At 37.3% G+C, this 15185-nt stretch overlaps 1 protein-coding gene across 1 annotated transcript in view; it reads right to left on the reverse strand.

The window, feature by feature from the left end:
* Window positions 1–11937: 11937 nt before the first annotated feature.
* The window catches only part of Ostf1 (osteoclast stimulating factor 1), a 52032-nt gene continuing 48784 nt past the window's right edge, over window positions 11938–15185 (reverse strand). The window contains exons 9-10 of the mRNA XM_078047480.1: window positions 14518–14616; window positions 11938–12456 (exon numbers count right to left, since the gene is read on the reverse strand). Of these exons, the coding sequence (XP_077903606.1) occupies window positions 12398–12456; window positions 14518–14616 (158 nt within the window). The 3' untranslated portion in view covers window positions 11938–12397. The remainder of the gene's footprint in view (window positions 12457–14517; window positions 14617–15185) is intronic.

A 15185-nucleotide genomic window follows, 5' to 3' on the forward strand; every position in this document is an offset into this window, starting at 1 on the left:
TTTTCTACTTTGTTAGAGTATAAGTTTTAAAAATAGTTCCTAATTATCTTCTGTATTTCTGCAGTGTCTGTTGTAATATTTCCTTTTTCATCAGTTTTGGTAACTTGAGTTTCCTCTCTTTTTCATTAGCATGGCTAAGGGTTTATCAAGTTTATTTATTGCAAGAACCAACTTTTCATCTTGTCAATTTTTTAAATTGTTTCTTTTGTTTCGATTTCATTTATTTCTGTCTTCTGCTTTTGGTGTTGATTGTTCTTTTTCTAGTGCTTTTAGCTAATGAGCTAATAAATGATTCATTGACTTTCTATTCTTTTAATGAATGAGCTCAATGTTCTTGGATAGATAGATATAATATTGTCAAAATGGCCACACCACCAAAAGCGTTATACAGAGTTAATGCAATTCCTATTAGAATCATAATGACATTCTTCAAAGAACTAGAAAAAGCAATTATGAAATTCATTTGGAAAAATAAGAGACCTAGAATAGCCAAAGCAATACTTAACAAGAAAAGTGAAGGAGAAGGCATCACAATACCAGACCTTAAAATATATTAGAGAGCCATAGTAACAAAACAGACATGTACACCAATGGTACAGAATAGAAGACACAGAGACAAACCCATATACAAATAGTTATCTCATAATAGAAAAAGGCACCAAAAACATTCACTGGAGAAAAGGTAGCCTCATCAACAAATGGCGCTGGGAAAACTGGAAATCCATATGTAGCAAAATGAAACTAAACTCCTATCTCTCACCATATACAAAACTCAAAGTGGATCAAGGACTTAGGCACAGAGTCTCTGTTCTTGTGCCTAATAGAAGAGAAATTAGGCCCCAATCTTTACCATGTTGGCTTAGGATCTGACTTCCTTAACAAGACTCCTAAAGCACAAAAAGTAGAAATACGAATCAATAAATGGGATGGATTCAAACTAAAAAGCTTCTTCTCAGCAAAGGAAACAATCAATATGTGAAGAGAGAGCTTACAGAATGGGAGAAAATCTTTATCACATGCATCTCAAATATAGCACTAATCTCCAGGATATATAAAGAACTCAAAAACTTAGCACCAAAAAAACAAATAACCCAATCAATAAATGGGCTAAGGAACTGAACAGACAATTCACAGAAGAAGAAATACAAATAGTCAAAAATATATGAAAAGATGTTCAACATCACTACCAATTAGAAAAAATGCAAATCAAAACTACTTTAAGGGGCTGGGGATGTGGCTTAACTGGTAGCGCGCTCGCCTACCAGTTTGTGCGGCCTGGGTTCTATCCTCAGCACCACATACCAACAAGGATGTTGTGTCTGCCGAGAACTAAAAAATAAATATTAATAAAATTCTCTCTCTCCCTCTCCGCCCCCCTCTCTATTAAAAAAAAAAAACTACTTTAAGATTTCATCTCACTCTAGTCAGAATGGCAATTATCAAAAATATAAGCAACAATGTTGAGGGCCACAGCTGAGTCGGGATGACGCATGGCATTTTGCCAGAAGGGAGTGGTTGAGAGGTGAAGCTATCGAGCCATTGAGATGATGATGGTTATGTTAAGCTGTGTATTCAATTGTATATAGATCTTTACTGTCCAGCAATAGAGGGCTCTTGCTGCCTGGGCGCCCGCTACTTTGGAGTGCCCGTTGAGTTCTCAGGGGATCCGAGAGGGTAGGTGCAGAGCCCGGTGGAGAGCTGGGGAGTTCCCGGGGAGTGTGCGTGGAGTGTTGGTGGAGTTCGGGCAATAAAGTTTCCTGTTTGAACATACAAGTGCTTTTATGGCAGCTCGGTGATTTGTGCCCAGCCAGACTGCGGCACAACAAAAAATGTTGGCAAGGGCACGGGGAAAAGGGTACATTCATACATTGCTGGTGGGACTACAAATTGGTGCAACCACTTTGGAAAGCAATATGGAGATTCCTCAGAAAACTGGGAATGGAACCACCATTTGACCCAGCTATCCCACTCCTCAGTTTATACCCAAAGGCCTTAAAATCAGCATACTACAGGGACACAGCCACATTAATGTGTATAGCAGCTCAATTCACCATAGCTAAACTATGGAACCAACCTAGATGCCCTTCAAAGGATAAATGGATAAAGAAAATGTGGTATATTTACACAGTGGAATATTACTCAGACTTAAATAAGAATGAAAATTATGGCATTTTCTGGTACATGGATGGAAGTGAAGAATATCATGCTAAGCAAAATAAGCCAATCCCCTGCAAAAAAAAAAAAAAAAAAAAAAAAAAGGTCAAATGTTTTCTCTGATATTTGAATGCTAATTCACCATAAGAGGGGTGGGGGCTAGGGAAGAATAGAAGTACTTTGAATCTGGCAGAGGGAAGAGAAAAAAGGGATGGGGTATTGGGGGAGGAAGGTTAGTAGAATGAATCAAGCATTATTACCCTATGTGCCTATATGACTATATGACCAGTAAGATTCTACATCATGTACAATCAAAAGAATGAGAAATTATACTCCATTTATGTATGATGTGTCAAAATGCATTCTACTGCCATGTGTAACTAATTAGAACAAAAAAATAAGGAAGACATAAACATAAAAACAGAACAGTTTTTTTTCTGTGAACTAGTTTTCCTATATCCAATTATCTCAGAAATTCAATATTAACCAAATTATAAAATCAGATTTACATTTTACATAAAATTAGCAAATAAATCTAGTAAATCTAGGTAGAACTTTAAAAGTTATACCATAAGTACCACAAGGACATTGATTCACTGATCCATCCATTCAAAAATATTTATTGAGAACTATTATGTGCCAGATAATATCGAGGGGCTTAGTGTAATCAATTAATGGAAGAGACAAACATCTCCACCCTTGTGGAGTTTATTTGGGAGTGGGGACTGGAGATGGGAATTACTGGAATAGAAATAATATTTTAAAGCCATGAGATAGGATACAATCAGAACCCCAAAAGTAAGAGGTCTGGGAGAAGAGGAGTGTCGTATGACAGTATAGTGGAGCAGTCCCTGAGGAAGGAGACAAATCAAGATTACAAGGTGAGCTGTAGGCAAGCAGAGACAGTAGACGAGGATAGGAGCCACAGACTGTATCAAATGTTGCTGGCGGGGCAAGGAAGATGAGAACTGGCAATGGATCATTGGGTTTAGCAAAACGCTGGCTGCAGCAGTGGCGGGCGGGGGGGGGGGGTCATCACTGGAGTGGCTTTAAGGGAGAATGTGAAGAAAGGAAATGCAGACAGTATAGAAACTCTTGCAAAAAGTATAAAAATAGATTGTGAAGGAAATGAGGTCAATAGATATGGTTCATTTTCTTAAGATGGGAAAACTAATGTATTCATAAGTTAACATGGAAATGAGTCAGTACAGAGAAAATAACCGGTAATAGAGGAAAGACGCAGAGCAGTGGCTAAATTGATATCCTTGAATAGATGTGAGAAAATGATATCTTATGCACATGTGGGTAATTAAGGACTTACCTCCATGGTAAGAATTGGGAATGAAGAGAACATACCTATAGAATCTGGGCAGAGGGGAGATGAGGAGATGGGAATTGGAGGTATTCTCCTCTGATCTCTTTAATTTTCTCGGTGAAGAGAAAAGCAAGATGTTTACCCAAGGGGAAGAACAGCATAGGGTTACACTGGGCCTTTTGGTCTATGGAAGACATTTGAATTTTATTCAATCTTAATAGTATTTTAAGTTGTAGAGATCATTGCACAACAATGTGAACATAGTAAACACTACTGAACTGTATTCTGCAAAATGTTTACTATGGTAAATTTTATGTTATGTGATTAATTCCTGAATTAAAAAATGAAAATTAAATTAAAAAGAAAATACTTGGTGGTGATGGCTACACAACTCTGAATATATTAAAAACACTGAATTGTATACCTTACTTGGGCCAATGGTATGGTAAATAAATTTAGATTTCTTTAAGCTGCTTAAAAAGTAAAATAAAGCTGGGTGGTGTTGGTGCATACCTGTAATCCCAATAACTCCAGAAGCTGAGGCAAGAAGTTCTAAGTAACTTAATGAGATCCTGTTTCACAACTTAAAAAATAAAATAAAAAGGTGTGGGAATGTGGGTCAGTGGCCAAGCACCCCTGGGTTCAGTCCCAGTACCAAAAGATAAAAATAAAATATAAAAAAACTTGAAAGCACCTAAGCAAAAACATGTTGTAATATAATTTTTAAAAAGATTAAATAATGAACAATGCCTCAAATTACAACAAACAACTCCTTATTAGTATAGAAATGAAAAAAGAATTCCCATGGATTTTATAAAATAGAGTGAAAGAAAATATATGATTGAAGAAACTCTTAAGATATGAGCTATTAACTTTTCTCATTATAAAGAAACTATGTTAGAAGAGAAGGGAAAATTACTTATCTGGAAAATAAAGTTTATTATACAGCTTGTGGTAAAAAGGAAAATGAGATAGTACAAGATGTATCTAGTTGCAATTTGGTATGAAACTATGATCGTATGAAACAGAAAAGACCCACAAACTAATTTGAACACAATGAGATTTTATGCATATTGGTATGAATTCCTGTGAAACCATTATTAACATTATGATAAAAATACTCAAAAACCATTAAAATAAGCAAGGTACATCAATAAAGACTGGGGAAATGAAGCTGGCCTTTTAATCTTATTTATTTGAAGTCATTACAAAGTTTACTGGGCTCTTGTTGTCACAGAAAATATAGCAGTCCCAAGTTTTTATTGAAAAACAGCTTTTCATCGTGGTTTCATTCTTAAAGTCTTAAGAATGGTCTAAGAGTCAATGTTGCTACAGAAGTACTAAATAAAATCGTTTGCTATGTTTAATTCTTATTCCTCAACTTCACTGACACAATTATACACAAACACAATTTATAAACAAACACAATTATTTGTTTTTAATGAAAACTTCCTCATTCAGGTTCATGATTAGGACAGTTATTAAATAATTACTTTTCCAGGCACTATTCAAGATCATTTACATGTATCTTCTTATTTAAAAAGGGAAGCACTTTAAATATCTATTTGCAGATAGATAAAAAGAAAGCAAATGACGATGGCTATTCTGTGGTTGAACATACTCCATGGAATTGAGTGATCTTATTGTAGTAACTGTGACACAATGAAAATTAGGACACAAGACATTCAACTCCTGCTTATCTAGGAGTAGGTAATAAAGAACAGCCACAAAACATGAATATAAACTCTATCGTCTCAAATTCCATTTTGGTTAACATTTCAATTTCTCCCCATGTTAGGCATGTTAACATTTATCAGGAGGTATATAAAGTGTTTTTGAAAGGTAGTCGATTTGATCAGGCCCTTCTCATTCCCCTATATGGCTAAAAGACAGTTGAAGAAAAAGAAAAGGGAGGAGGGAGAGAGAAACCAGCGGAATATAAAGTACCTGGAAAATCCACTAAAGGAAAAAATGCCCACAGTGGGAAAATGATCTCTCCAACAGCAACAGGATCTAGAAAGGAGCTCCCACAGCAACTATCTCAAATACCTTCATCTGATTCCACACTAGGGCTCAACTGTCACTCAGTTATGCTCCTTTTAGCAAGTCACTTCGGGGCCTCAGGATCCAGCAATTATAAAGAGGAAAGGGGGTAAGACACAGGACTGACCATCTGAGCACTGTTCAAGGATAAACTTTAAGAATAATTCTCGTATTAGCAGGTGGTGTTTTCTTGCTGAAATTTCCTAAATATATGCTTAATAGTCAGAGGAAGTAGTCGTCGTAACAGTGATAAATGAATTCAGACAATATTATGAGGAAAACAACCCTGTTGCTAACTAATAATGGAAAATGGAGGGAGAGATCACAAGGAACACTTTTTGATTTTAAAAGAGAGAAGAAAGGTATTCATAAACAACACAGTCTCTGTAAGTGGTGGCCAAAACATAAACCATACGTGGAAAGAACATGACTCATAGAAGAGGGATACTTCCAGCGCCACCAATAGCAGATCACAGATCCAGCCAGCAAAACCCTCCAACTGAAACCTGACTATACCAGACCACACTCAAGACTCAGCTGGGTTGTAACTAGAAGATTCCCAAGTCCCTTTCAACCTAAGACTGTCTCCAAAGAGTGGGAACCTGAAGCTCCAAACCTTGGTTCTTATCCCAATGAGAAGAAAATTTAAAGTCAGACACCAAAAGTCAATCAAGAGAACTTTTATTATCAGTGAAAGTGAGGCTCAAGCAAAAAGCACACTTCATCCCAGAGTGGGTCATCTCCTAGCAGAAAACAACAAAGGAAACAATGTTGCTTCCAAATGGATTGCTGTTTGTTGGATGTTTGCCAGGAGAACTGGGCTCTACTTTCCACAGTCTTCCCCAATCAGATGTTTATCTCCTCCTTCACATGGGGGCAGGGAATTTCTGACCCCAAATGGTCCTCTCTGGAACTGTCATGCTGGCCATCTTGTTCAGGGGGGCTTCCTCTACAAGTCAATTCCATGTTAATGTGGGTGCAGGGGTTGATGACCAGGCACTATTAGTGAAACTTCCCTTCTGATACACACTGAGAAACCCATGGCCATAAATCCTAACTTCACCACGACCTTAGCAGACCCTGCCAGGAGTTAGCCCCATTCATCTTTCTTTCATGACGTGTTTCTTAATTGGCTCCCTTTGTTTCTACCTGTTTATTTTCAGTTAGTATACCTGTTGTTGTTCTGCAAGTTCTGCAGCAACTCAAAGAAACCCCGTGGTCCTGCCATTATTGGTTCACATTTCAGTGCTCCTTACTAACCACTACCTAACAAAACCCAATGTCTGAACCCTTGTTCCAACGTTAAGCACAGGGATTTGTCATGTGCCCTGCACATGATGCCCAAGGTGTACCACATAGCAAAATGGGTTATGCTGTAATCTGAGGATCATAAAAAGCAGGTCTCTGATGGTGATCCTCTAAAACGGGAACACAGTGACACCTTGCCTTCACAGAGGAGGAGCCACTACCTGATCCTCATCCAGGCGTATCAAGAAAAGAAAGTGGCTCAGAAATGACAGGTGATGGCTGCAGGCCAGGCTTTCTTTACAACCTGGTGTCACAGTGACACGTCCTCTCTACCTGATAGCCTGGGAGGACTATTGATTTCTCTGAAGCTATTTCTAGTTTCCATTAATGACTACATTTGGCTGATTCTTCAAGTCAACCTGCATCCCAGGAGGCCTCACTTCTACATCTCAGGCTCACTCCTGATATAAGAAGGCGTTTTCTTGGGGCTTCAGGAGTCCTGCAATGGGGAATGAGGTACTCAATTTAGTTTATGTTCTTTTATTTCTTGCTCAAAATTAGTGAGAATTGTATTTACTTAATTTCTGATAGTCCCTGTCTTTACCCCACTGATACCATGAGACTAAATTCTTAGAGCTTATAGGAAAACATGAAGTTGCAATGCTTATCTCTTTGAGTAATTGGATTGTTTTAATTTTGAGATAATGTAGGAGCAAGATGATAATACCCAATTCCCTTTTGAAATCAGCATGTGCCAAATACCGGACCCATGATCACTGAAGACCCCTTCAGAGTGACAATAGAAAACTTGAAACAGAGACAGAGACATTCCTCTCACTTTTGCCTTTGAATTATTTTAATAACATAATAACCAGGTCTTTTCTAATTATGTAACTCTTTCCTGTAACTGGCAAAAGGAAATTTACATTAAATACCTCTATTGTACGCAAACACACCTGGATGATTGGAAGGAAATATCATTTTCTTCTACTCATTTAAAAGAATATTTAAGAAACTCTGCTCTTCACAATAATGGTAGTGCCTTTGAAAAATCTTCACTGACATAATTTTACACAAACATAATTTATACACAAACAAAATTATTTGTTTTTAATGAAAACTTCCTTATTCAGGTTCATGATTAGGACAATTAAATAATTACTCTTCCAGGCACTATTCAAGATCATTTACATGTGTATTCTTATTTAATCTTTAAAACTCTAGGTAGTAGGTGCTGCTGCTTCCTCATTCTCAGTTAAGGAATCTGAGTGTCCAAGGTTGCTCAGCAATCAGCAGCAGAGCCAGACTTGAATCCAGAGTTTGACCCCAAAGCCCATGTTTTATTGTTGTTTTTATACTGGGGATTGAACCTAGGAACACTTAATAACTGAGCCACATCCCCAACCCTTTTTTTAATATTTTATTAGAAATCGGGTCTTGCTAAGTTGCTTAGTAAGGACCTCACTAAGTTGCTGTGGCTGGCTTTGAACTCACGATCCTCCTCTCTCAGCCTCCTCCAAGCTGCTGGAATTATAGGCATACACCACTGTGCCCAACTCACAGCCCATATTCTTAACCACCTCCTGAAACATTCTAATGCTTTCTATCAGAAGTAAGAATATTTACCAAAGATAACCACCTTTCTTTTGCTTATAGGTCACTTTCCTCCCATCTCTTCCACTTTCCTTCCTGCTTCCTCTCAGCCTAACGCATTCCTTTAGATTGGCCCAGTTTTCTTGTCCAGCCACTGCCAGGAAAAAGGCCTCATTCCATCTCCCAGTCTACAGACAGTGCAAGCTTAGGCAGGAGGCTGAGCCTCCTGGGAAACCCAAGCAAGTGTCCAGTGGTAAAGGACAACAGCAGAACTGCCCGTAAAATGTGAGGTTTCTTGTGTTGTCCACAACCAGCAACCATATTTGAGTAAGACAACATTCTCTGACCCTTCTCAGGGATGCATTTATTTTCATGTCTACATAGAAATACACAAGGAGCTCTCAGACTGTCAGAGAGAACTGTTGAACTGAGCCACGTGAACTCCAAGAAGGTAAACAGCTGTCATTCTAAGCTTTCCTGCTTTAACACAGAAGCAAAGAATAGGAAATTCTGGAAACTTAATGGTAAAATCTGCTTTATTAGATCATATTTCTCTAGGATTACAGGGAGCCAAAAAGTTTTGCTGTAATTTTTCTGGGAAAACCAAAAAACTCCACATAGATGTTTTTTAAAAACTGCTAGGTTTGGTTTAAATAGCACAATTAACTGATTAGCAGCACAATGGGCTAAATTTATCAAATGCCTATATCAGGACTTGAGCTGGAAAAGTAGCTGCCCTGTGTCTGCATATATTCTGGCAGAATGTGAATGACAAAACCTCTGACGGCTGCAGTGAGCAGCCTGTGCTCAGTGTCCACAGACCTGCCTGTGACTTCATGCAGAGGAACCCTGAGCCAGCTCCTTAACTTCTTCAAACTTCAGCTTCCCTAAGCGAAAGACAGGGCACTCATGTTCATCACCTGGGTGGCTGTAAAGATCAAATGACATCATGTCTGTGAAAGTGCCTTGCACAGAAACTGGCAGAGTAGGCATTTAATAAGTGATAGTTTTATTTAATTTTATATCATTTTAAGGGAGGGGTAGATGTAAAGCCATGTTATTAAGCAATAAGGAGACGGAACCATAAATTTGTGGTTGGCAATTTTTCCTTCCCTTAAGAAAACCGTTCACCCAAGCTGTATTTGCAGTTAAAACAGGGATCACACAATCTTTTATGTTACTTCCACCACTAAAACCTCACCTTTTCATTATCAGATACTTCAAAGTATGTCTGTATAATTTATTCCTACTCTATATATTACTGCTATGTATATATTTACAATATAAAAATCAGGAGGAATAACAAAATCAAAGTCAACAGGGAAATATAGATGATCAGAGGTAAATGCTATGTTCTATGGCCCAACAGAAAGTTAATCATCATTTAAAGATGAGAAACAGAGTGCTCCCAATAAGAAAGAAACCATAAGTTCTACATAATAAAGAACATTGATAAAAGAAATCTTATATGAAAAAACTACATGTTCTCCTATATAATTTTTAAATTATATAAAATTTCATTTTCAGGATTATTTTCAAGTTGATTTTTAAGATTAAAAAGTTGGGTCACTTGCTTTGCTTAACATTTCCTTTTGGGTTATGTTAACATGGCTAATCTACTGAAAAAAAGGAAGCTCACTGGGACTCACTGAAGATATACAGAAGCTGAACATTAACACACGGGAGTCCAACAACAAAATGTGTGCAACAGACCTTCCCCAGAAAAGAAACTAAAATGAGAATCCTGACAGAAACTGTCCTTTGCCTGAAGCTTCTGGACCTGCAGCTGGACCATTGTCTTGCTGCCTGAGAGGCCAAAAGTTACTTTCCACTCAAAGGATGCAGTGGCTGGGAAGGAGTTCAGGCCACAGTGATGGTCAGAAAGTTCAGGTTACAGCAAAACCTCCAACGCCTATACTATAACCAAAGACTATAACCAAAGCTATCTTCTGTGCAGTCAGAGCAGTGGCAAGTTCCTAGAACTGATTTTTTGTTGCTGAGTTCAGCATTAAATGTTCTCTGAAAAAGCTCAGATCGGTCAGATTGAACAAACAAGAAGCAAAAATAAATTTCCCATAGAGTTTTGACTGCAATTAAATAAGCTATCTTGTTTCACAAAAAATCCTGCATATACCTAACTCTTCCCCCTAACCCTCAAAAAGCTATCATTGGCCAATCTTCAGGAATTCTCAAAGGTTCAATTATGTTAAAAGCAATGATATCAAGCATAGAGTATTTTCTTAAAATTTTTCTATAGACACACAACTTTACCGTCTCTGCCCATTAAAAAATTAAGTGTTCAGTTGGTTTCCATCCTCAGTCTCAAAATATAGAAGAGCAAAAAAAATTACAAGGCTCTCAAAAAGCTTCTAATTAAGGGATAAGCCTCATTTTAAAGAAAAATCCTTACATGTTCTATGGGAAAGATATAACTTCAAGGATTTTTGTATCTTCCAGTTTGTTTATGAAGAAATCCAAATGATTAAATCAAATATAGGAATGTATTTGTTTTGAGAATAAAATGTCCTCTTTCATTAGTTCAGAGTTTGTGTTCATCCTTTGCTATCACTACTTGTACAGATTCCTTTCTACTAAAATTCAATCAGGTGGGTCAGGATTGTGGCTCAGGGGTAGAGCACTTGCCTAGCACATGCAAGGCCCTGGGTTCAATCCTCAGCACCACATAAAAATAAATAAATAAAATAAATATATTGTGTCTAACTACAACTAATATATATATATATATATATATATATATATACATATATATATATATATATATATTTTTTTTTTTTTTTAATTCAGTCAGGGTATTTGAAAGACCTTGAACCAGTTTTTCCGGGTATCCTCTCTCAAGGAACCCACAGAGAGAAAAGCCAGTCACAGACAGAAGAAAAGCCTGCGGACGTAGCTGCTCACTTCCTGAGCTACCCACTTCCTTCTTCAAACATTTCCTTCTCTTCACTAAACTGTTTTACTTTTTTTCAAATTAGCATTGAAGTCATCTTGCAAATATACTTCTGGGTAGAGGGCCAGGAATAGGCAAATTCTAGTGGCCAGGTCATTTTTAACATCATCCCTGCAGTGATACAAAATCAGGTCCTCAGATGCAGTTGCTCTCTGCAATGTAAAGGGAAGATTCAGCAAAAGAATCTGAACCATTATGAGCTAGACCCACACCAGGAGGAAACAATGTTACCAAAGAGAATGCGTGCAAAAAAATGTCATGGCTCCTGTCTACTCCATCTGAAAACACTATCGCATCATTTATGAGGAAATCAATATTTTTTAACTTTCAAACCTTGAGCCAACCGTAATGAGTTACTAGGTTTCTTTGCTTTCATTATAATTTTGGCTATAAAACTGAACATCTCATAATTATTAGAATTATGTTATTAAGTATGCATCTTCTTAATGATAATTTTCTTTGATCATAGCAAATACAGAAAGCTAAATAAAAATGTGACAATCATGAGACTCTTGTGTTTATAAATACAAACATAAATTTAACCTCTTCTTAACTGAATATAAAAATCTTTATTTATCAGCAATGGTAATAGCATGAAAAAAACAGACAAAAGGAATAAAGTAACTTAAAATGTTTATTTTTGTCAGAATAGCTGACAATTTCCTATTAAGTATTTTGGTATATTATTATAATAAGCATCCCCCCCTTGAAAAAAAATCTATTCAAAATATCTCAATCCTTGAGGTAAAGAACCCCCAGCCCTCCCCCAAAATATCCCAATTTAAAAAAAAATCCTTAAATTCTTTTAGCTTGATAAATAGAAATAATCTCTTCTTGTTCTACACTGGTGAACATAAATGTATTTTATACAGCAAAGTATCTGGTTACTTATTGGCAAATGAAGGTGAAAACTATTCATTTCCACGTTCTACTCAATCACAGTGCAACACCGCAACGTTCATATATACTTTTTTTTTTCTTTTTTCTTACAGTTACCAATACTCTTCTGGCAACAATAAGGTTTTGGAATGGCAAAAGGAAAAAAAAGTTTTAGGTCTCAAAGCTCCCGAAGAGAATTAATCTGAGTCTTCATCATCAAGATAGTCCTCAGCGTTGCTTAATGTTCGAAGTGCATCTAAAAGAAATGGACAGGAAAAGCAAAACAAATTACTAATTGCTCAGATTTTCTTTTTACCTGTCAAAGCTTCTATCAGCTCAACAAACTGTACTCTTCCCTATGACCCTAGGTTTATAAGTTTCATGGGATTTTTTTCCTACTGTTTAATCTATTAAGTATCTGCTATTACAGAAGCACACAAATACAGTGGTCCACATGTTCCTTAGATGTGCAGAGTAAAGTACACAGCACTGAGTGGTCTGTTTCTAACAAAGCTACATGCACGGTGACCAACTTGGAACACACCAACAGCCACTCCACTCTGACAGCAGTGCTCCCAACCTCCTCTCTCCCAGTGACAAGTGCACATGTGGCTTCAGGCACGTCACAATCCTTGCCTTTACCCGAAGGCAAGGTCACTGGGTAGAAAGATAACTCACGAGAGGAAGGAAAGAGAACAAAAACAGGGAAGCTTCAGATTCATTTTAGAAAATACTGAAAATAAAGTATACTCAGAAACAAAAGATGGAAATGAAACAAGAACATTTTAAAATAAAAAGAGCTGGACCCCACCAAATGTTATGTCAACTTAAGCAGGACTTAGAAGAAAGACAACTGATTTGTAATTGTCACCTATTCAACCATCTACTCAAATCCTTGTAGCAGTAGATTACCCTATCATTTTGGAGGGAACAAAATGGAATACAAATACAGGCACATTGTTGGAGCTCAATTAATGGAGGACAAGGAGGGATACCCGAGGGAGAAAAAAGTTTTCCCAGAGTTCAAAAAATAATGGGAATTTTATTACACTAATAAAAACAGAAAATTGACAAATATTCCACTGCACAGGTCAAGAACTATAGAAGCAATAATGTCATCCAGCTACAGGGAGACAAATGTCCTTTGCTTTTATAGTGGAAATTTCTTTTCTCAAAAGTCTTTTTGCTGACTCTCTATACCAACACAGATTAGTTAAACTTGGGCTCTAAAGTAATACCAAAAAGGTCTGAAATAATGAGCAGCAATGCAAAAGACTTGCAAAAAGTGAGTCTTCTATCATACTAGTTTCGTTTTATAAAATGGTGAAAAAAGTGTCAACTGTTCGTTTATACTTTAATGGTATGAAAGTGTCAAACATCAGACAACAGAGTAAAGCTTGAGATGTAAGAAGAAAGGGGTTTAATGTTCTCTGTATTCTTCTCTTTTTCCTCTCTTGGCTTGCATGAGCCAGGTGGCTAATGACACACTGGAGGGGCATAAAAGGAGGTGGACAGGAGGTCAGGTCAAGGCACATCCTCCCAGGATGCACAAGAACAAATCCAGGGGGCCACGTTCATTAGACTACATACTGAGAGGTCAAATAAGCAGCTGATCTGAACAGTGACCACGAATGACTCAAGTGTGTCTTAACACCTTTCTTTCAAAACAACCACACATGCTTTCCTTTATTTTTTTTATTTTTTTTCAAATTTATTCTTCCTCCTAAACAAAATATAATCAGTGAGCTATTGAATACTTAATTTGAATAATATTTAGCCATAACCACTCATGAGTACATATATGAAGTGAGGGAATTCAGAGCACGGTTCTCTGGAAAGGACTGTGGAAAGCAAGGTGATGAGAAATTGATTGTAAGGAATAAATAAACACACACGCAAACAAAACAAAACAAAACAAAAAAACACAACATATAAACATATACAATAGTGAAAGATCTGTATCTTTCTTCAAATTTGTTTCCTGGAAGGTATTCTATTTTGGAGGTTCTGATTTAGAGCAAGGAGATATATATATTCAAACTTCAGGACTATCTAAAGAGTTTATCAAGGGCTGGGGATGTGGCTCAAGCGATAGTGCACTAGCCTGGCATGTGCGGGGTGCTGGGTTCGATCCTCAGCACCACATACAATAAAATAAAGATGTTATGTCCACCGAAAACTGAAATAAATAAATATTAAAAAGTTCTCTCTCTCTCTTAAAAAAAAAAAAAAAAAGTTTATCAAGAAAAAAATCTTTTCCCATTCGTCAGCTGGTCATGGAGGCACCAGAGGAGAAAGAAGGATTTAAAACAAATACCTGTTCCCTGCTTCTTTTTCAGGAGAGATGCACAGGCAGCATTAGTAGCCATGTCCAAGGCCAGCTTCTTCTCATTGTTTCGTAAGTCTGTTCTAGCACCTTCCCAAAACAAGAAAAGGAAGTTAGGTGTCTTTAAAGACTATACAGTAGTAGTCAATCCTCTTTCCACCAAGGCTAACCACATATGGCAAAACTAACTAGAGAACAGTACTGGACCAAATTAAACTCCTTAAAGTAGTGTGTGTGGCATCTTTAACCAGGGACCAGCTGCTACACCTGTGGTGCCTATGCTCCATTGAAACACAGTCTTTCCCTTCCAGTCTCTATGGGAGTACTCATGGACCTTTCTGTGAGTTTACCTTCCCCTCAGTAAATCCCAAATCACCACCAAACCCCAGTGGTTATGTGTGCCTCCGCAGGAGTCTGGGGAGTTTAAATTCAACACACCCCTTCCCTCTTGTTCTGCTCAAGAAGGTCTTTTAAAAAATACCTCTGGGTTAATCTTGAAGGGATTAATATTTTCATATCTGTACATACATGCTCATGTAAATTAGCAGAATGGCAACACACACACAAACACACACACACACACAAAAAAAAAACCCAGCGGCAACTCATTGTTCCCCAATTCACTGTTACAGTAAGCCCTTTTCTATCCACTTTGACTT

This window comes from Ictidomys tridecemlineatus, chromosome 4 (genome assembly GCF_052094955.1).
Source record: "Ictidomys tridecemlineatus isolate mIctTri1 chromosome 4, mIctTri1.hap1, whole genome shotgun sequence".
NCBI classification, from domain to species: Eukaryota; Metazoa; Chordata; class Mammalia; order Rodentia; family Sciuridae; genus Ictidomys; species Ictidomys tridecemlineatus.